The sequence below is a fragment of the Tursiops truncatus genome, chromosome 4, assembly GCF_011762595.2.
Source record: "Tursiops truncatus isolate mTurTru1 chromosome 4, mTurTru1.mat.Y, whole genome shotgun sequence".
In the NCBI taxonomy this organism is placed as follows: Eukaryota; Metazoa; Chordata; class Mammalia; order Artiodactyla; family Delphinidae; genus Tursiops; species Tursiops truncatus.
Genome location: NC_047037.1, coordinates 95974664 through 95997594, shown reverse-complemented (window position 1 = coordinate 95997594; position 22931 = coordinate 95974664). Strand labels below are relative to the sequence as shown.

The window sequence follows — 22931 nt, the reverse complement described above, 5'->3', positions numbered from 1 at the left end:
CTCACCTTGCCCTGTGTACCGCTCTCTACTTTTCCTGACAGCCTCTTAGTGGGCAACTCTATTCTGCCTACCCACCCCAGGCACACGGTGGCGGGGACATGAGCAGCAGGAACCTTGTGTCCTCACGCTGTTTGCTACATCCTCTAGCTGATTTGGCTTGTTAGTCTTTCCACCCCTCCCCTCTACTTTGACTATCCTGTTCACTACAGAGAATTTAAATCCCATATAACAAATTCAAAGAATGACTCAGGGTTTCTTATTTTTCATAGTCATTTTTAGAGAAATTGGATGAGTGACAGCACAATCAAAATTTCCTGAGATAAGCAGAAAATTGACCGAATTAAAACAATTTTCCTAAAATGACTGAAATAACTTTTAGCCTGCTTGAAAATTCTAGGTCAATCTAGAAATTGGGACGGTGAAAGGAAAACAGGTTTAAATCTTATCAGCAGTGGCAACTTCCCATATGTGATCTGTGATTTTCAGGTAATGAAAAGACTAGATATACCTTCACATTGTGAAAAACAGTTCTGAGAGGAGAAGGAAGGTATGCAACTTAAAGAGATCTGCTAAATTAACAGGGAAACCATAACCAGGACAAAGATGATCTTTTCGCATCTTATGATACTTTTAACAATCATGTACCACAGGGACAGCAGAACTCTGCGGGGACTTGCTGTTCCTAAGATATGCCTTGCAGGCCACAGTTTGAATCAAGGTACCACATTCCCAATGCATTGCACTATCAATGCTTCCCACCGTAGTGACGGTCCATGTGTCATGATCTTACCAGTGACAGTGTCATTGAGTGGCTTATCCCAGTCCAAGATGACAAAGGAGGGACACCCTTCCACAGTGACAACAGTGAGGTTGGTAGGTGGGTTCTGCGGTGGGCTGGTGGCATTCCCTTCTGTGGCCTCCTCTTTGGGGAATCGCTTGACAGAATCAGTGATGGAGCAGGGCCTGTTGTCAGGCTTTTGGATATACCTCACGTGAGGACCTAAGACAGAGAGGACATGGAGCACTTTTTTTTTTTTTGAGCTTGGAAAAAAGGTGGAGGTGAACTCATAAATAAAATAATCTGTTTGAGGACATTTGATCTAACACTATAAGCAGATGGATGAAAGCAATGATGTGGATGGTTTGAATTTGTGAAAATCCAGAACCCTATCTTTGGGATACATGACATGGATGTTATTGTTGATTTACTTTTCTAAATAGGTTTAGTTTATGCTCATATCCAAAAGTAATTTGGTCTCCCTGAGCGTGGTTTAAACTGCATAATTTATGGAGCATTGGAAACAGTGCTCAAAAGGGTCTTGTCTCAGTACTGGGGAATGATTAACTTTACACTAAACACAGTTCTGGTCCCACCTAATAAATCTGAAAAGCCTGACTCAAAAGGATCAAGTGGTTTCAAGTTATTTAAACTGCATCCCAGAATAAAATACAAGAATATTTTAGGAATAAAAATATTCCCAACTGGATAAAATAAACAGGAAGATATTACCCATAATGAGGAGAAAAATAAATCATTTGAAGCCAGCCTGAAACTTGGATAGCTGTAACAATCATCAGACAAGGACAGTAAAACAGTTATCATCACTATAATCCACATGGTCGAGAGTTAAAAAATGGAAGCTATAAAAAAGACCCAAATTAAATTTCTAGAGATCTTTAAAGGAGGCAGACAAGAAAAGACATGCTATACATAGAACAACAAAGAAGGATTATGGCAGATCTCTCATCGGAAAGAATGCAAGTGAGAAGGCAGTAGAGCAATGTATTTCTCTACTAAAAAACAAAAACCAGAACAAAAAACCTTATCATCTAGAATGCTATAACTGGTGAAAATATCTTTAAAAAAAACAAAAGCAAAAGGACAAAAAAAAAGCAAGATACTTTTTAGACATACAAAATCTGAAAGAATTCATGACCAGCAGAACCACTCTACAAGAAAGATTCAAGAAAGTCCTTCAGGTGGAAGGAAAATGATGCTGGATGGAAATATAGCACTTGAAACAGTAACTACATAGGTAAATATACACAGTATTTTTCTTATTAAATTCTCTCTGAAAGACAATTTGTTGTTTAAACAAAACTATTAATAATTTAGTGTGATGTATATAACATGTAAAAGTAAACTATAATGACAGTAGCCCAAAGGCCAGGAGGAGAGAAAAGCTGCTATACTAATGTAAAGTTCTTACACTATTTGTGAAGTTGTAGGATATCACTGGAAGATACTGTGGTAAGTTAAAGACACATTCTATAAACCCCAAAGCAATCACTAAAATAACAAAACAAAAAAGTTATAGGAGTAGGACAACAAAAAAAGATAAAATGGAATCATAAAAATAGTCCAAAAGAAGGCTGAAGGAAAAAGGAAAGAGGGAACAAAGAATAGATGGGACAAATAAAACACAAATAGCAATATGATGATAGACTTAAACCTAACCATATCATTCGTCATGTTAAATGTAAGGTTCTAAACACCCAAAATAAAATGCAGAGATTGCCAGACTGGGTGAAAAAGCAAGATCCAACTATACGATACCTATAGGGACAACATTTTAAACAAACAGACTAACAGGTTAAGAGTAAAAGGATGAAAAGAAGAGATACCATGATAACACTTATCAAAAGAAAGCTTGAGTGGATATATAAATATCAACAAATTAGATTTTAGAGCAAAGAATATTACCATAAACACAAAAAGGTCACTTCATAATAATAAAGGACCAATTCCTCAGGAGTTTATTACAACCCTAAGTAATTTAGGTCTATATCTAAATACAGACCTTTAATATACATGTAGCAAAACTTGATAGAACTGTTAAGTAGAAATAAATTCACAATTAGAGCTAGAGATTTCAGTACTCTTCTCTCATTAACTGACAGAACAGTAGACAGAAAATCACTAGGGATGTAAAATAATTGCACAATACAACCAAGCAAACTGACCTAATTGACATTTTTATAGAACCCTTGTTATGGACTGAATTGTGTTTCCCTAAAATTCCTATGGTGAAGACCTAGTTTCCAATGTGAGAAACCAAAGATACCTTGATCTCAGACTTCTGGTCTCCAGAACTGTGAGAAAATAAATTTCTGTTGTTTAAGCCACCGAGTCTGTAGTATTTTGTTATGGCAGTCCTAGCAAACCAATACAACATTCCACTTAAGAAAAGCAGAATACACATTCTTTTCAAGTACACAGAGAACATATACTAAGATAGACTATATTCTGGGCCTTAAAAAATGTCTCAATAAATGTGAAAGTGTTCAAGTAATACAGAGTATCTGACAACAATGGAGTTAAATTAGAAATCAGTAACAAAACGATTTCTAGAAAATCTTGAAATATTTGGAAATTAAATAACATACTTCTAATAAGTCAAAGAAGAAACCAAAAGGGAAATTAAAATTATTTTGAACAGAGTACAAATGGAAACACAACATATCAAAAATTTTTGGATGCTGCTTAAATAATATCTAGGGGAAAATTTGTAGCACTAAATTCCACATCTGAAAAGAAGAGAGGGCTCAAAATCAATGAGCTCATCTTCTACCTTAAGAAATTAGAATAGAAGAGCAAATGAAACTCAGATTAAGCAGAAAAAGGAAACAATAAGATCAGAGTAAAAAATAAATGAAATAGAAAACAGAAAAATAACAGACAAAATCAATGAAAAAAAGTTGATCTTTTCAGAAGATCAAAAGAATTGATAAACCTACAGCCTGACTGGTTAGGCAAAAGAGAAAAAAAAGACACACATTGTCAATAAAAGGAATGAGAGAGGTGACATCACTACAAATTATACAGATATCAAAGTAAGAAGAGAATATGAATAACATTATGCCAATAAACTTGACAATTTAGAGGATATGGACCAATAACTTGAAAGACAAAAATTACCAAAGTTCACTATGGAAAAAAATATTCTAAATAGTCCTGTACCTATTAAAGAAAGTGAGTTACATGTAAAACCCTTCTCACAAGGAGAATATCAGGCTCAGATGGCTTTACTGGTAAATACTAACAAATATTTAGGGAAGAAGCAACACCAGTTCTAAACTCTTTCAGAAAATTGAAGAAAAATTCAGCATCATTTTGATACTAAAACTTGACTTAGACATTACAAGAAAACTACAGACCAATGTCCCTCACTGAACATAATTCTAAACAAAATTTTAGCAAATTAAATCCAACAATATATTAAAATGAGAATGCACTATAACCAAGTGGAATTTGTCACTGGAATGCAAAGGTAGCCTACAACTCAAGAACAATTACTTTAACACATTAACACACTAAAAAAGGAAAACCACATAAGCATCTCAATAAAGTCAGAAAAATTATTAGACATAATCTAGCATTCATTTCTGATAATGACTCTCACCAAAGCAGGAATAGAAGAAAACTTTTTCAACACAGTGAAGGGCATCTATGAAAAACCTACAGGAAGCACCATACTTAATGGTGAAAGGTTGAATGCTTTTCCCATAATATAAGGAACAAGAAAAAGATACCTATCCTCACTATTTCTATTCAATATTTCACTAGAGGTTCTAGCCAGTACAGAAAGGCAAGAAAAAAAGATACTTAAGTTGGAAAGGAGGAAGTAAAACTTTCCCCTCAGATGACATGATTCTGTAGGTAGAAAATCCAGTGTATCTACAAAAAGACTACAGAGGTTTGCAAGGTTGCAGAATACAAGCTCATTGAACGAAAAACAATTGTTTTCCTATATACTAGCAATGAACAATTAGAAACTGAAATAAAAAATGCTACTTTTATGGTTTTCCTTACATGGAAAACTACAAAACATTGGTGAGAGAAATGAAGAACACCTAAATAAATGGTGAGATATACCATGTTCATAGGTAATAAGACTTAATACTGTACAGCTGTCAATGTTTCCCAGTTGACCTACAGATTCAATGCAATTCTAATAAAAATATAAACAGGCTATTTTTTTAGACATTGAGAAACTCATTCTAAAATTCAGATGGAAATATAAAAGGACCTAGAGTCACCAAAACAACTTTAAAAAATAAGAACAATGTTGGAAGACTAACATAACCTGATCACAGTGCTTATTATAAAACCAGTGATCAAGACACTGTGGTACTGATGGAAAGGTAGATAAGTAGATCACTGGAACAGACTAGAAAACCCCAAAATAGTTCCACATATATATGGACAATTGATTTTTGACAAAGGTACAAATTAAATTCAGTGGAGAAACAACAGTTTTTTCAAAAAATGATGCTGGAACGATTTGGATATCCATAAGTGAGAAAATAAATGCATTCATACTTTGGATCATATAGAAAATTTGACTCAATACAGATCATAGACCTAAATGTAAAAGTAGAAGACTTCTAGAAGGAAACAGAGGAGGTCTTTGTGAACTTTGATTAGTCAAGGACTTCTTAAATATAACATAAAAGATACAATCTATATATAAAAAACCAAATTGATAAACTGAGCTTCATTAAAATTAAAAAAGAGACGCCAAACACTGGGAGAAAATACACACTGCAAAGTGTGTATCTGAAAAAGGTCTTCAATCCAGAAAATATGAACACTCTTAAAACTCAATAATAAAAAAATAAGCAACTCCATAAAAAATAGACAAAAAAAATTGAACAGACACATCAAAAAAGATATACAGATGGCAAATAAGGACATGAAAGGATGTTCAGCATCCTTAGTCATTAGGGATATGCAAAATAAAATCACAATCAGATACTACTACACCTTTACTAAAATGGCTGAAATTAAAAAGACTGACCATAGCAAGTGTTGGCAAAGATGTGGAGGAACTGGAACTCTCATATACTGTTGGCACAAAGGTAAAACAGTACAACTGCTGTGGAAAACAGTTTGGCAGTTCCTTAAAATGTTAAATGTCCATTTATATACAATCTAGCCATTCTCCTTGTTGGAATTTGTCCAAAAGGAATGAAAGCATATGTCTACACAAAGACTTGTACATGAATGGTCATAGCAGCTTTATTAGAACAACCCAAATGTCGTGAACAGTTTTAATAAATTAGTATATATCCATATAATAGAATACTAGTCAGTAATAAAAAGGAATAAACTACTGATACATTTAGCAACATGGATGAATCTCCAAATAATTATGTTGAGTGAAAGAAATCACACACAAAAAGTTCATACTGTATTTTTTTCATTTATGTAAAATTTCCAAAAATGCATACTAATCTATAATATAGTGACCTAGGGACTAGAGGTCGGGTGGGAGGAGTGAGGAGGAGGGATTATAAAGGTACATGATGAAACTTTTGGAGGTGGTGCATGTATTCATTATCTTGATTGTGATGATATTTCATGGGTATATACATATGTTGAAATTTATCAAATTTTATACTTCAGAAAAACATATCACAAAAGGAAATACTGGGTTCTATATCATATAATCTCTCTTTTACTGTGGTAGATTAGATTACTGTTCAAAAACATTCTCTAACATTCTCTAACAAACTCCGCACTCCCAATGCAGGGGGCCTGGGTTTGATCCTTGGTCAGGGAACTAGATCCCACATGCTGCAACTAAGAGATTACATGCTGCAACTAAAAAGATCCTGCATGCCGCAATGAAGATCCCGCAGCGGCAACAAAGATTCAACGTGCTGCAACTAAGACCCGGTGCAGCCAAACAAATAAATAAATATTTCAAAAACATTCTCTATATCCATGGAAGGAGTACACTTCCCCAATCTTTGTTATGAGCTTGGCTATGTGACTTTCTTTAGCCATTGAATATTGGCAGGTATAACACAAGAAGGAGCTTGAAATGTGGTCAGGTTTTTGGACTCCCCCTCTCTTCACTTTGTACTGTCATGAGAATAGCTTCTCTTGGGTCACTGTTAGTCCTTCATCCTGGGCACCAAAATAAACAGATGTGGAGCAGACCTGAGCCCAACCTATAAGAGGCCCAGCTGTACCTGTTGCTAGAAGTAGAACCACCCAGCCAAACACATGGTAGATCAGCTGACCTCCAGGCAATTTGTAGACACATGAGAAATAAATCCTTTTTAGCGTATGCTACTAAGATTTTGTGGTTGTTTATTACACAGCAACAGCTGACTGATACACCCACCAAAGATAGCTTTGTTAAAATGGAGATTTGGAGCCAGTCATACATACCTTTGAATCTGGGCTTCCCAAGAGGATCAGTTTCTCTTGTTGGACTTGAACTAAAGTCAGTCATATTACCTGAGAATGGAAGATACAATGAAAAAGTAGTAAAACTATAAATATTTAATACATATGCCTCCTAGTCAATTCCTTGCAATTTGATTTCAATTATTATTAGTATTACTACACATATTATCCACACTAAAAGGCCTTTAATTGTGTCCTGCTGGTGCCCTTCAGTGTAATAAATAATGATTCAAAGATTACAACCAAGTAGCTAATACTCATTAATAAATTAAGATATGCGTAATTAGTAATGGCATGTGATTTAGTAAGAAGCACTGGGTAATCTAGATCTTTTTAGGAAGACTTTCCTAAAGATCTTGGGAACTTCATTCTATGTCTGCAAAGGGAAGGAGCACATTCTATAATAAAACATTAGAAATAAGTATAATTTTTAAATTAAAAAATTCATAGCAATCATAAAATTGAGTAAAATAGATGATCCAGAACTGGGACTCTTTTCTCCCTAGTTTGAAATCCTTTAGTACTTCGTAGCTAAGCATCCAGTGGGAAGTGACTGATATACTAACCAAGATCTTCTCCTGAGGCAGGAGCTGTTGGTTGCTTTTTATCTGTCTCTGTTCTCTCCAAGGGGGCTTCAGTAGGTCTGAGTGTTGCCCTCAAGGGTGGGGAAGTTACTCGGTCTGATGAAATGATTCCTGTAATGTAGAGCCAAAGGATTCAGGCTTTATAGGGAGCCCTGCTGAGTTCCCCATTTATTTACTCAATAAATATTTATTAGCGCTTACCATGTGGCTTGGCACTATATGCCAGGATTAGAGAGAAAATAAGACCTGGTGTCCTTGATCGGGAGAGATGTGTGAGCCAAATTATACTGAAGCATTATAGATATTGTGAAAGCATGGGATAAGGTCTCAGAGAGGACAAGTCTACAGGGAAAGATGATGAGTGTTGGGTGGGAGGAGGGCAGGAATGCCTTCCCAGAGGATGTACCAATAAAGAGGAGAAGTGATCAGTAGGTAAGCCTGAGAGCTGTATTCTAGTCAGAGGTTGCAGGAAGAACCAGGTCAGGGAAGCATGAAATCACATGGCGTGTTGAATTTGAAGGGGTGAGAGCCAAGAGTGCCAGGAGCAGTGAGAGCAGAGTACGGAGGGGCCAAGAAGGGCAGTTCATGAAGGGCCTTGCATACCATGGATTTAGATATTATTTTTAGGTGATAAGGACCCATTAAAAGATCTTCACTAGGGAAGTAACATGATCAGATGAGGAGAGGGTGAACAGTTAAGTTGCAAGGCTGGTGGCAGAGAGAGAAATCAAGAGATTAAAGCAGTTGCGTAGGCAAGGGCAGAGGAGGTGAACAATGTAAGAAGCAGTGAGACTGGATGGAAGGGGTTTTACATGAGAAATGTCAAGGGGATGGAGTGGCCTCACTGCAGATTAACTGGCAGGCATGGGAGATGGCTGGGGGGGAAGAAGAAGAAGTTTCTAAGGTAATGTCTGTGATTCTGGCCTGTAGCTAGAACAGTGTCACCCTGAGATGCTATATTCAACAATGTCTCCTCCACTCTAAAAACACCTATAGGTCTCCCAAACGGGATGCATCCCAAGGTCTAGGCAAGTATGGGTAGAATAGAGTGGAGGCTAGATTAGGTTTTATAGTCCTCCTGGGAAAAGGAATCATTCTCAGACAATAGGGAGTCAAGGGGTACAAGACTGACCCAAGGACTGTGGCCCAGCACAGAATCACGGATGAGCCATTCAGATGGGCTGCTGGTCCAGCCCCTGCAGACTTAAGCTCCTGGTCCTGGTGGGAGTGGGCCCCAATGAGAGGGTGAGTGAAAACCATGAGACACTGCACTGCAGCCTGAAGGAGCTTTTTAGAGGGTGCAGAGCAGCACTCGTCCTGGCAAGGAGAGCGGGACTGAGAGGCCTCGGTAGATCTGGAGATAGGGGACAGGTGGAGATGCCTCGTAGTAGCCTAAGACTGTTCTCAGAGGCACATGTGCAAGAAGGCTTGTGTTCAGAGGACTCCCAGAACATTGAGTTGATTTCCTGAATTCCGTATGCACTTTCTGTGATGGTCATCAGGCCAAATCTGTATAACTGACCTCATTTGTGTTTGGCTCTTCAGTGTAGTCATTTCTTTTGAGTTAGAGGTGGAAAGCATGGGGCAGGGAGGGCACCAGAGTTAATCTCAGAAGTGGAATGTGTTCATACCATCCCACAGGCTGGGTGAGTTATACCAAAGCTACACTTCTTGATGGCAGTGAGCAAGGTTTCATATGGCAGGAACCAAGGCCGTGGAGGTGCAACTGAAGACACACAGCCTTGTAGGGGAGCTCTGTGGTGGGAGGTTCCCTGACTCTTCCATGGGGGAAACTGAGGCATCACTTTCAGTCTGAACTAAAAGCTACAGAAATTCAAGTCACAGCTGCCCCAGGTTACAATTAATGAGGAAAACCTGGTCTCCTCACTGGGGCCATGTCGCAAGGCCTGGACCCAGGAAGGCACCATCAGCATGGATGAGAGGCTGATTCCTCTTTCAGCTGATGGAAAAAACAATCTAGAGACCACTGTCCCCTTGCTACATCATGAAAGCTTCTCCATCACCACACCCTCCTTCATCCTGTGAAAAGAGTGACAGTCATTCTCTTTCTCAGAAATCCTTATCAGTTTCATCTTTCACAGCTGTCCTTAACACTGTTATCCTGATTCTGACTACAGAATATTTAGGAAGTAGAGATGAAGGAAGAGGGAGGAAAAAATGGGAACATGATCTGATCTGCTGGTAGGTCCACTGGAAGAAACTTTAAGAAAAGTGAGGTGAATCTTTGCTCTGAACTAGGTTCACTGATTCTTAATTTCACTCACATATTCACTCAGTGATTACTGGATTCAGTCAATGAACACTGGATTTGGTTCTGGGAATTCAGAGAAAATGTCATCTGTCATCAAAGAGCTCATGAAATAGTAGGGGAAGACAAGTACACAAACAAATAGGTATAAAACAGTGGTTTGCTCTAATAGAGGTATGTTTCAAGGAAAAGTAGAACAGAGAAGCAATGCTAAGTCTCCTTTGGGGAGCTAGAGAAGGCTTCTTCAAGACAAGGATGAAGTACAAGTATCCCAGGTGACTCGGAGTGGTCATTCTATGGGAAGAAGACAACACATGCCCTAGGATAGAGGCATGTGAGCAAGCTGAGAGGCAGCTTGACTTTAAAATATATTCCTGCCTTGTTGCACAGGCTAGACCTGCTCAGTCACCCTGAGTATTCCAGTTCCCAATCTCTCCCCTTGCACCGTAATACCGGGGTCAGCATGAAGGCTGGTGGACAAGGGAGCTATCAATGAGATGTAAAAGATTCTATCTCAAGAGACAGGATGATGAGTGGACGATATTTTCCATTACACCTGGTGGGTTGGCAGCACAAAACATCTCATCCAAAATAATCCACTTTTTGAAGAAACTGTGATAGCTTCTGTCTCAGCACAAAGCACACAGCATCTAAGAAGCAAACTGGCCTAGATGGACATGGGTGGTTGCTTTCTCCCCATCCACCCAGAATCAGGATATGAGTCCTCAAAACTATAATTTACAGTCTGGTCTTTGGGGCCAAAACAGGCACATGTCACACACACCAAGGGCTCGTCCATTGCTTGAGCTATCACACCAAGAAGGGCTTGCGTTTGGCCAGTGAGATCAAGGAGGGAGAAGGAAGGTATGTGATTGACGTACCTGCGCTTCCTGGCTTTCCGGTGACATTATTTGGTGGTAAAGGCTTTCTTCGTGGGGGCATGGGTCTAGGTGGCAAGGGTGGGCGACGAGTGCCTGGGATTGTGGCTAGGAGATTATATTACAGATAAAGTGGTCATAAGGATTCACTCTATAAAAATCATGGGTTTTAAAAATATATAATGTTTGACAAGTAGCAGCTGGATGAGAGAGAATAGATTCTACAGAAAAGTGCCTGCAATACTTTCTGATGTTCTTCTAAATTAGTGCTTGTAACGTACCCAGGGATAACGAAGCACATTTGTGTATGGGTAAAATATTCTCTAATTATAGATGAAAATATATCAGTACATCTGCCCTTTGAAAGGAAAAGTAGAAAATAGATGTATAGAATTTATCATCTTTAGTTTCCTATATAGACTCGACAGTAGCATTTCTGTGTCTCATTATCTCCAATTGCCTTTGATTCGCAGGCTACAATTCCTACACCATTTTAGCTTTGAGTTGGTAAAGCATATAATTTCTCCTTTAGTAGGTGTTCCACTCCATCCTCCAACTCTATTATGTAATTATAATTAAACAAACACTTTCAGAACTTCTCAAACGATTACAACAAAATAGCCCTGATGGCAGAAGCAATAAGCCTGTGGCCATGGAGAGCAGAGTCACCACACACGGGCACCTGGCCAGGGAGCTGTAAGTGGAAGGCAAAGTTTCACATCCACTCTGCTCTCTCACACACCCATGAGCCCTGGTGCAAGGCTGCCAGCCCAGAGGAAAGGAACGTTTTTCTAAATGGTTTGCCCGAAGGGCAAAGGGAAGAGACACCTTTTTATAATCTGCACAAAGGTGGACAAGGCTAGAGGTACCTGGAGCAGACCACCTTAACCCAAATTTTCTTTTAAGTCTTGTGTTATAGCTTAAAAATACATCTCTTTCTTTGCATAATATGTTGGTTTAAAAATCTTCAAGTAAAATTGACAATCCAGGAAAATACCCTGTGGCTTTAAGTACTTCCTGGGATATTAGGAATTGTGCACGTGTGTGCATGTACTGCAGGGCGGGAGGGAGAGTGAGTGGTGAGGATACAATACAGATCTCTAACCCAGACATTAATACAACAGAGTAGGTTTCACAGCATCCTTTTAAAAGCACAGAGTTCTTATTCAATGCAAAGATATTATCGCTTCATAATTTTGGCCTATTATATAGAGCACAGCCTCAAATTAGAAACATAAATCATTTCAGGCAAAAGGATATTATAATAAATTACATAAGAACAAAACTTGTATATGATGAAAGGTAGAATCCACCGTTACACTTCAGCATTTGTCCACTGTGGCCCCTCAGAACATTATATAAAGTAATTATTAAATCAGTGCCTCGTTAGAGGTACTTATTAATATTCAATTTGTGCATAAAGTGCTTTTTATTTTCCTGAAGATAATATTTTGGTATGTTTATCTAGCAATACCCCTGTACTGTTAGCATGGTTCTGATGCTTTGGGGACGGTGAGGATGCTACTTTTTTTTGCTGCAGCACATGTAACTTGCAGTTACAAGTTTCGGAGCAGAGCTGAGTGAGGGAGTCAGCATTTTATTCCTTACCTGTTTTTTTTGTGGAGTAAGGAGAGTCCACTGACACATTTCCATCAGTACCGGATGGCAGTGGTGCTTGCTTGACCCCTGTGAGCAGAGAGGATGACAGAATAAATAGATAGCAAAAATGTGGTAAGTAGTCTTCACAGAAACTTATTGTGCTCCGAGAGTTTGATGGGCTTCTCCCATCTGTGTATAGGAAAAAAAACTTAAAGCCCTACTGCATTCATTAGTTGTGATTTTTTTCTCTGCAGAGTTAGTGTTTGATTGCAGAACGTGGTTTTGCCTTAATTTTCTATGATGTCCACCCCGCACTGCCTGCCTGGGTGATACTGTTTTGCTAGGAGTAGTTCATCTACAGTGATTGGCTATTTTTTTTTTTTTTTGCCAATATTCATGGGCAAATTTTGTGGTTTTTAAAAAACTTTTCTCCAACTCCTCTACCCCAATGAAAACCCTTAAAATTCCACTGTGTTTGGGTTTGTACTTAATGAATTGACTTTAAAAATATTTTTTGAGAGTTCTTGGCTAGAAGGCTGGTTAGGCCACAGACTGGATCTGTGCTTTTGAGATTTGTAAATTAGGCCTGGGCACGCCTAGAATTCCAAATTGCTGTTTGGAAGAAACTGACCTGAAAATTACTTTGTGCGCTATTTTATCTCCTAAGTCCCTCAAACACAATCTGGTTCTAGGGTTTTGGGTAGCAATCCTAAGGGTAGAGGGAACCAATTTAGCTTTTGTCCTGCTTTTTAAAAATTATTATTCTTTTACATTATAAAATAATCTTCCCTGATGTGGCCGGCAGTCTTCATTAAGAAATAATAGGAACAGACGTTTTTTAGAATCTCAAAAGTAAATATTATCTTAGATATAATGGCTCACCCTAAAAAGAGAATCCATACTCTGAGGACCTGACTCTAATTCACCAATTAAAAAATAAGAATAAACATTGAATTAAAATGCTAGTTAGTATATTAACAAGGACAAGCACAACAACAACCCTGTTTTGAGTTCCAGGACTCTGTAGGGACATTATACACCCAGTCTCATTTAACGTGTAGGCAGATATATTAAGTATACAACAGAAGCTGATATTTTTACATTAATTTATGAAATTATTATAACTATAATGGGCATTAGTCAGCATTATAATATTAACTTATTAGTATTATTAACAGTTATAATAATAATTATGATTAACATTAATTTATGAAACCCAATATTACAATCCCACACCCTCTGCTATTTGAATAAGAGATAACATATAAAATCAAGGTGAATGTATATAGCCACGAATCAACTGCTGTTGATTTGTGGTAGGAATAAAATGTTTCTGTGGTCACTGACTATTTTGTGGCTCATCCCACAGGCATTGTGAGAAGAAATAGCTCATTAGTTTTCTTCCTGTGCCCTCCTCTTAGTGGTAATGGAGGTGGGAAGTGACTCATTTGGGTGGTTACTCTGTCCATGGCTTAAGGGAAGGCAGAGTGCTTTCATTTGTGTCACCAGGATAACGTGGCTTGCTGAGATCTGATTTACCACTATTTTTTGAGGGTAAAACTGTATTATATCCTCTAGAAGCTTAGTAGGCTATGTGTGACTTCAGTAGATCCTTCTTCATAGCCTTTCTCCAAATCTTTCCACCCTTAAGAAAACAAAGTATTTTGATCCAGTACTGCGCAAGCGCCTTACATATTCATGACGTGATTTGATCCATACAACTCTTCTGGGTGGGAGATACCACCCGGGTCTCACAGATGAGGAAACCCAAGGCAAGGGGAGAGTAAGCACTTGCCCAAGGACTCACAGCTGAAGTGGAGGCATTCACACCCATGTGTGCCCAGCTCCAAAGCCCATCTCCTAAGCACTAATTGGGATAGTACAGAGTGCTTTTTCCTGTCATCTTCTTCCCTATGTTAAAGAGAAAACCACAGGCCCAAAACGGCATCACTTGTGCTAAAGCCCATGATACCAAGCCTAGACTTAAAAGCTGACTTAACTGCAGTTTTGACCTTCCCCAGAAATGTAATCTCAATCAACCAGTCTGGAATATTCTGGTCAGCACTGCGCCCTTCATCCCCCAGAGGAAGAAGAGGCAATCTACTTAAAACCCATGCAACTCCCTTCTACCCAAAAAGAAGTTGTCCTGGCCTAAAAATAGTATTTTCTTTTCTTTTTCTAATAGTTCCCTTGCCCCACCCTTCTTCCTATAAAAAAAACCTTTCATTTTGTACAACCCTTCAGAGTGCCCTTCTGGTTGCTAAATGGGAAGCTGCCTGATTCAGAAATTGTTGAATAAAGCCAATTAAATCTTCAAATTTACTTGGTTGAATTTTGTTTTTAACGCTTCTCTTACTCTTCACAATGACTCTGACTTTAGCCCTCAAGTCCTATACTTTTTCTTTTGGGTGGTTTGAAGTGCCACCACTGGGTAAGGGCTAAACAGCCATGGCTGGCAAGCACGTGTCATTCATCCATGCCACTGGTGTGTGGGACTCAGAAATACAAGGATGACATGGTTTCCCAACCAGGCACATGCAAATCCAACAAGTCACAGGCTGGTGAAATGGAGATGTAGGAGAGAATACAAAAGTCTGCAGGATTACTTTATGAATAAGATCAAACATGTAAACATCCCTGGCCTCTTTTCCAGTTACGGGAGAAATCAGCAGAAACGAGCCATTTTCTGTCACTTTCTGTATAGGCAGAGATGGAAGCATCATACTGTTATAATTCTTATAGGTTAAGTACCCAAATCAATAGAATGTCAGCTGCTAAACTGGACTTTGTCCAGCCTTTAGAAACAGAGAAAAGCCAGTAGTGGATGAGAATGTTGGTAAGAACCCAGCAGAAGGCAGCTGCGGGACGCAGGGAAAGAGCATTGAACAGCGGACAGGAGACTGAGCTCTAGTTCTGGCCTTGGTTCCACCTAGCTGTGGTTTGCATGTCAGCCAGGAGCAGTGTGAGCACAGGACCTGGAGACCAGTGAACTTCTGCGGCCCTGAAATGAGGAGAGCAAACAAATGCCAAAGGTAGCAGAGAGGCAATGGGAGGGCAAAGGAGAAGCCAATAAGAGCTATTGCAGAGAAAGAATCCTCAGGAATTGGCAATCAGCCAGTCTGGCCCAGGCTGTGACCTGAATTCTTTTTCCCTCAGGCAGGATTAATCCACTGTTTTCTAAAGGGCAGAGTTGGCTCTGGAAGAACCAAGACTTCAGCTTCAGTGTGAAACCCCACTGCCATATGGGACTTCTCCAAAAATATCTGGATTTACATAGTTCACCCTTTAGCAATTTACTGTCAAAAATGAAGTAAGGATTTGGGTATTTTTAACCATGGTAACAGAAGCTTTGCAAACAAACACAGTAAACTGGGAATCAATTTCCAAATGTAACAGAGACTATTCCCTGTGACCAAAAGGAGTGGTATTTATGGATGATTGGTTTCCTCACCCTTGTCTCCAAACCTTAGCACCTGGCTAAAAAGTCAGGGGTGATGAGCCAGCAGACTGGAAGATTTAGCCACAGCTCAGACAAACACATTCCTCACCTTGGAGGAGTCTGGGTTCTTGTTGTCAGGCATACTCCGTGTGGGGTCAGTGAAGTGTGGATTCCTCATTAGGAGAAGAAGGAGTAGAGAAAGGAGTTTGGGGTTCAGGTATCTAATATATCTGCCAAACCGCATGTGCCAAGTGCTTTCCAAACTACATTTTGCCTGGCACATAATGGGCTTTCAATAAATGTCAGTTGAATGAAAGAATAGTTGCACAACTCAGCAGCTTCCTTCCATAGGGAGAAAGTTGGAGAGATTGTCTAGCACAGAATGGGCAAATTTTTTCTGGCAGGGGTTAGACAGTAAATATTTTCAGCTCCGTGGGCCATACTGTCTCTGTCACAACTATTCAATTCTGCCACTATATTGTGAAAGCAAGCCATGTTTCTATAGAACTTTATTTACGAAAAAAAGACAGTGAGCTGGGTTTGGTCTGTGGGATTGTACTCTGTGCAATCCCCTTGGTCTAGGGCATGCTGTTGCATCTCTGGAGTCAGATCTCAAGTTGGTTATAACATGTAGAACATAATTAAGCTGAGATACATCTCTGGAAACCCTGACAAAGCAGACTGCTGGGAAAATGACCTACTTAAAACTTCATTCTCTGAAGGCTACTTTCTAACTTTAAGGTGGAGAAATATTTATACATATACATGTGAAATAAACATAAAGCAGGGTAAATATCTATAATGATGTTATAAATCAAGAAACTTTGCTCAAGATAATTTAAAGATTCCTGCGGCTTATGGAATCATTGAAAGAATTGTGTAGAGGCCCAAAGAATCAAGGACCATAGTTTTGAGGCCTCAGAATCTTTCTTTTTTAGTTTTCCAAAGGCACAACATTAAGTGGCCTAAAATCATGAAGAATATGTCCTATAAATCCTAAACACATCCTTTTATCAACTGATTTTTTTATATGTAAAATATCTGTGCTGAAAACTTCAGCAAGAAAAGCTATAGAAAAATATATGTGAGATGGATAACAAACATACATATTATGGGTGAAATGTCAAACTTGGATAAGGAATCAGTTAACACAAAAATGGTATCTCATTAAGACTCAATAGAGGTTAGAAGTGAGTATGAATGAGATAGTAGGACTGGGTCAGAGAAGAAAGAAAAGAAACTTGATGTGAATACCTGCATTTCTATTAACAAGTTAGATCAAAACTATGCACAGTCTAAGTAATGTGGACTCATGTAAGTCTACAACCTGAAGAGAACAGATTTAAAAACATTCTTTTTCTCACCAATTTCTCAAGACACTATTTCCCAGGCAAATACTTCAAGAGGTGTTAAATTTTCCTTTCATAATATGCTACACAATGGCATCTGTAATTTGCAATTTTTATACCATTACTTCTTTTCTTGCCTTATTGCACTGGCTTAACACTCTGCTTCTATTTTCAATGGAAGGGGTAAAAGTAGGAATCCTTGCTTATGTTCTTGATGTTAGAAGAAAAACATTTAAACTTTCACTGTAAAATAGGATGGTAGCTGTAGGTTTTTCACAGATGCCCTTTATCAGAGTGAGGAAAATTCCTTCTATTCCTAGTTTTCTGAGAGTTTTCATCATGAATGTTTTTTGAACTTTGTCTAATGGTTGATTTTTTTTTAATTTATTGAGATGATCATATGATGTTTTCCTTTGCTCTCTTAATGTGGTAAATTACACTAATTTGTTTGAATGTTAAACCAATCTTGCATTCCTGAGGTAAGTATCATTTGGTTGTTATATGTTGTGGTAAACAAGGAGATGTACCACCCATATCTCCAATCAAGGCCCTCTCAGCTGAGGCTGACTGTGAAGGATATGACAGTGGGATACTGTCTGTTGACTTCATTCCCTTCAGGTAGGTCAGGCAAGTCCTTCCCTGAAGGGGGATCCCAATAGACAGACATCAGAACATAGAACATGTGCAACACATTTTGATTGGGGATGGTAGTGGAGCAAGGAAAGGGGAAACAATGAGCTCAGCTTTGTTTACCTGTGCCTATCAACCTATTTCTTTTCTTTTTTTAAAATAAATTTTATTTATTTATTTATTTATTTTTGGCTGTGTTGGGTCTTCGCTGCTGCATGTGTGCTTTCTCTAGTTGCTGCGAGCGGGGGCTACTCTTCATTGTGACGTGTGGGCTTCTCATTGAGGTGGCTTCTCTAGTTGTGGAGCATGGGCTCTAGGCATGCGGGCTTCAGTAGTTGTGGCACATGGGCTCAGTAGTTGTGGCACATGGGCTCAGTAGTTGTGGCTCTCATGGTCTAGACTGCAGGCTCAGTAGTTGTGGCACACAGGCTTAGTTGCTTTGCGGCATGTGGGATCTTCCTGGACCAGGGCTCTAACCCATGTCCGCTGCATTGGCAGGTGGATTCTTAACCACTGCACCACCAGGGAAGCCCCACATTTTACATTTAGATCTATGATCCACCTTGAGTTCCTTTTTGTTTAGGTAGAGGAGTTCTTTGTTTGCTTGGTTTTTGTTTTGTTTAGTGTTTTTGCATACAGATATCCAGTTTTTCCAGCACCATCTGTTGAAAACACTGTCCTTTCTCTGTTGAACTGCCTCTATACCTTTGCCCCATGTCACTTCACCATAATTGTGTGAGTCTATTTGGTTGATGGTGCTGTTTAGATCTCTATTCTTGCTAATATCCTGTCTGCTCATTTTTTAAAAATTTATTTATTTATTTATTTATTTTTGGCTGCCTTGGGTCTTCATTGCTGCACGTAGGCTTTCTCTAGTCACCACAAGCGGGGGTTACTCTTCAATGCGGTACGTGGGCTTCTCATTGTGATGGTGGCTTCTCTTTTTGCAGAGCACGTGCTCTAGGTGTGCAGGCTTCAGTAGTTGTGGAGTGCGGGCTCAGTAGTCCATCAATCTATTTCTACCAGCAACCAACTAATTAAACTGAAGAAGTCCTGGTAAGAGATCATCCTTTCAAAGCTAACTTAGGTGAGTTATTACAAAGTTGACTTTATCTACACAAGAGGGTAACAGATGTCAGTTTGTATTACAAGTGGCTCTGGAAAAAATATTTATATTGCTAATAAACTAAAATATAATAATGCTCTGTTTTCCCTCCAAAAGACAGAATTTTCCTTGTGAGAATCAGTGCTTGATTATACTGAAGGTTAATGGCTTTCAAGTTTGATCATAGCTACTTGTTCTTTGTTTTGTTAACATAAATGCTTTCTTCTATTTGTACTTAGGTAAACTCCAGGGAATTATTTTGAATATTAAGAAGGTGGCTCTGTTTAGAGCCAGACTGTTTACGTCAATCTGAGACACTATGAACTGCCTAATCCCACTTGGGAAAAATAAAAGGAACAGCTGAGCATAAATAGATATTGGAATGCTTTCTTGCTTTTCATGAGTCAGGAATTTATAGTATCTGCCTCATTAATTGAAGGGAAGTGAATTCCTAGAACTTCAGACATTGTAATAACCGAGTACAAAAACACACACTTAAAAAAAAATCTAAATCTTTTTTTTTTTTTTTTTTTTAGCGGTATGCGGGCCTCTCACTGTTGTGGCCTCTCCCGTTGCGGAGCACAGGCTCCGGACGCGCAGGCCCAGCGGCCATGGCTCACGGTCCCAGCCACTCTGCGGCATGTGGGATTTTCCTGGACCGGGGCACGAACCCGCGTCCCCTGCATCAGCAGGCGGACTCTCAACCACTGCCCCACCAGGGAAGCCCCTAAATCGTTTTTAGACTGAATACATGTCTTCAGGTAGTATTCATATCTCTTTCTCATTAGGGAATAATTATGGGTTGATTTTATATATACATATTAAATAAACTAATTTTTATGCTTTTTTACACAAGCAGGCACAAGATTTGCACTATTTAAAAAATAGTTCAAGGGAACAATGCAATCCCATATTAAGGCATTTAATAACTACCATTTATCCACTTAGTGAGTTGAGTGTTTGAACTTTTATCAGATCATTGTTCTATTTATCTGTATGATATTCCATAGACGAGACTGGATTAGGGCAATGTCACTGAATCAAACTGAATGATTTGGAAACACTGATATGCTTGTAACCAGGGTGATCATTTGCTAACTGCTCTTCTCATTTAAATGTCATATTCCAGGTGGCTAACAGATCTGGGTGTATTAAAAAAATTTCAGTGGTACTTGCGAAATTATAAACTGGAAAACGAAGTGATAACAATCTCAAAGACCAAACCTGTATATAGAAAGTGTTTTGAAGTTAGGGAAACAGCTATTTTGATATTTTAATTCAATAATTCATATTCAGGATATTTTTAAGAATCAAGACTATATATTGTAGCTGTAGCTGATTTAGTGGACTAGGCTGAGAAAAGTGAAAAACTATATTTTAATCTTTTCAGAGACATTTGAAATTTTGTTCTTGTTGTTGAAATTTTGACTTCAGAATGAATTACAAGTTTCAATTCTATGAACTTCCAAAACTGGCTGTACTAACAAAACTGGTAAAAAAAGGAATTGAAATGTGCATTCAACAAAATTATAAAAATTGAATGAAAACATTTAGAGTTTAATAGGATCAAAAGGAAATAAATTTGTGATCATTACCTGTTTCCATTCCATTCCCTTTGGGCATTGTACTGGGTTTGGGTCTTGTAGTTGTCCTATTCAGAACTACAATAAAGTGGGAAATAAGTAGTTTAGACATTTTTTAATTGAAAATTTGTAGCCAAGGAAAATAAAACTTTCCAGAGAATTGGAAGTCATTTAACTGGGCGATAAAAATATGATGACTCACCAAAAACTGTTGTTCAGAATATAGAAATCACAAGTCTGGTATAAAAATCATAGACTTGAATTTGAGGCCTGAGTATGTACTCTGAGGTGATCACTGGGCTTGAAAAAATAGAGGGAATTTATATTTCTAAGTGGGAACTAGCTGGCTTCATTGATAAGCACTAGATACATTCCAAAATGGGACTGAAGAAAGATCAGGACTACATATGCCGAAAGAAAACCCAAAACTTGATGTGTATTTATTTGTCAAGGCCTCCTAACACATAAGTTCGTGGTCACTTTGGAGGAGTCTCTAGGTACATACGCTCCCTCATAATCTTGGCCCAAGTCCACCGTTAAACTCAGAACTATGATAAAACCATTGAAATTTCTCTCCTGCTCTGTTGAGAGTCATAATAGTACAAAAACATTGAAGTCAGCTTTTTATCTTCCATTTAGCAGAGTTTTCAAGGAAAAGCACTAAGTGTATCGCGATTAAGAGAGTGAGTTCTTAAACCAGACTGCTTGCCTTCGAATCCACTTCCCAGCCCTTCTTAAGCCTTAGCTTCCTCAGCCTTACCTCACAGGATGCATGGTTAGCACACCATCACTGTTAGCCATTATTGTTACTGTTTCCTTATTTTGTAGAAAGGTTTAATATAACCAGCCACACGTTAAATTCTCAACAGTTATCATGATAGAAAAATCACATGGAGTCGGAGGATTATTCCAAAAAATATGGGCTCCTCCATAAATCAAAGAAAAATGTATTTGTTCTTTCTTCCATGTGCCTGGAGAGATGTTCACCGGGAATGTTAGCTTATAAGCCATTTTTTCATTTAGAACTTTAAAACTTCTTAGAATCACAGAGGAGAAAAGGGGCAGAAAACACCAGAGTCTCTGGTCCAACTTGTATGTTAGCATAGGAGTGATTTATATGGACCAAATCAACCCCCAAGTTAACTTTTCACTAATAGTTCCAGTGAGGGAGATCCGAAATCCTTTGGTGAATTTAGATTTAAAGTATTTTCTGGGAATTCTCTACCAGTCCAGTGGTTAGGGCTCAGTGCTTTCACTGCTGGGGACCAAGTTCGATCCCTGGTAAGGGAACTAAGTTCCTGCAAGATGCATGTTGTGGGCAAAAAAAAAAAAAAAAAAAAAAAGTATTTTCCAGTTTATTTTCACTTTACCTTGATGTTTAAAACCTGTAAAATGTGTATTTTTGGTTTTTTTTAATCTGAAAGAATCAAGTAAAAATATTCTCCCAGAACAAGTCTTTTATAATGGAAGAGGTCTTTTCTCAAAAGATAACATTTGAAACATGTAATATATCATAGCTAATGCTAATGCTATCTCTATAATTGCCATGGAAAACTGAAGGAGGAGGGGAGAGTGTGTGTGATTTATGCAAAAATACTATTTTAAAAATGCTTTTATATTGTTAAGCTTCCGTGGTGGTATCTAAATCTGATTATCCTTAAAAATCTCAGTCAAGTCTTGCCACTTCCATGGATTCATTATTTCCTCTCTACTTACCCACAAGGATCAGAATTTTGTATGTAATTTATTTCAGTTTAAGGATATATAGGCATCATTTGGTATATTTGGCTGTTTCAATATTTTTTTTTTTGGCAGTGCCATGCAGCATGTGGGATCCTAGTTCCCTGACCAGAGATTGAACCCGTGCTCCCTGCAGTGGAAGCGCGGAGTTTTAACCACTGAACTGCCAGGGAATTTCTCAATACATTTTATATCTTCTTAGATATGCTGATTATTTAGGTCATCAGAAAGAGAAACAACTTACCAGGCCTGATGTGTGGTTTGTCAGGTGTTCTGGGCTTCACAGGAGTTGTATACAATCTGTGTGGTGCTGAAACAGAGGAAACGCTTCACATTTAATCACCAGCACTCCTGAGCTCAATAAATGGAGATTTAGTACTCTACAGACCAACAGCTTGTACACTTTGCATGGAAGTATAAAGAATATCCTTAAATCTCCAAGTATGCATTACAGCATTGATGCTGAAGGAAAAAAAGCAAGTGAAAATATTCATGCCTGGAAATTAAAGATGCACACAGTCAAAGTGAGGTAGGTCATTGGTAACGTGTGTTAA

General features: G+C 38.4%; 1 protein-coding gene across 31 annotated transcripts in view; it reads right to left on the bottom strand.

The window, feature by feature from the left end:
• The window catches only part of ABI3BP (ABI family member 3 binding protein), a 259130-nt gene that overhangs the window by 29941 nt on the left and 206258 nt on the right, over nt 1–22931 (bottom strand). For 29 of the 31 annotated variants that reach the window (XM_073804304.1, XM_073804331.1, XM_073804303.1 and 26 more), the window contains 7 exons: nt 22622–22687; nt 20650–20715; nt 12541–12618; nt 10936–11040; nt 7768–7896; nt 7184–7252; nt 791–1000 (listed from right to left, as the gene is read on the bottom strand). In XM_073804304.1, coding sequence (XP_073660405.1) covers nt 791–1000; nt 7184–7252; nt 7768–7896; nt 10936–11040; nt 12541–12618; nt 20650–20715; nt 22622–22687 — 723 coding nt within the window. Of the gene's footprint in view, nt 1–790; nt 1001–7181; nt 7253–7767; nt 7901–10935; nt 11041–12540; nt 12619–20649; nt 20716–22621; nt 22688–22931 lie in introns of those variants that run through there. The other 2 variants (XM_073804318.1, XR_012331544.1) reach the window with 2 other exon arrangements.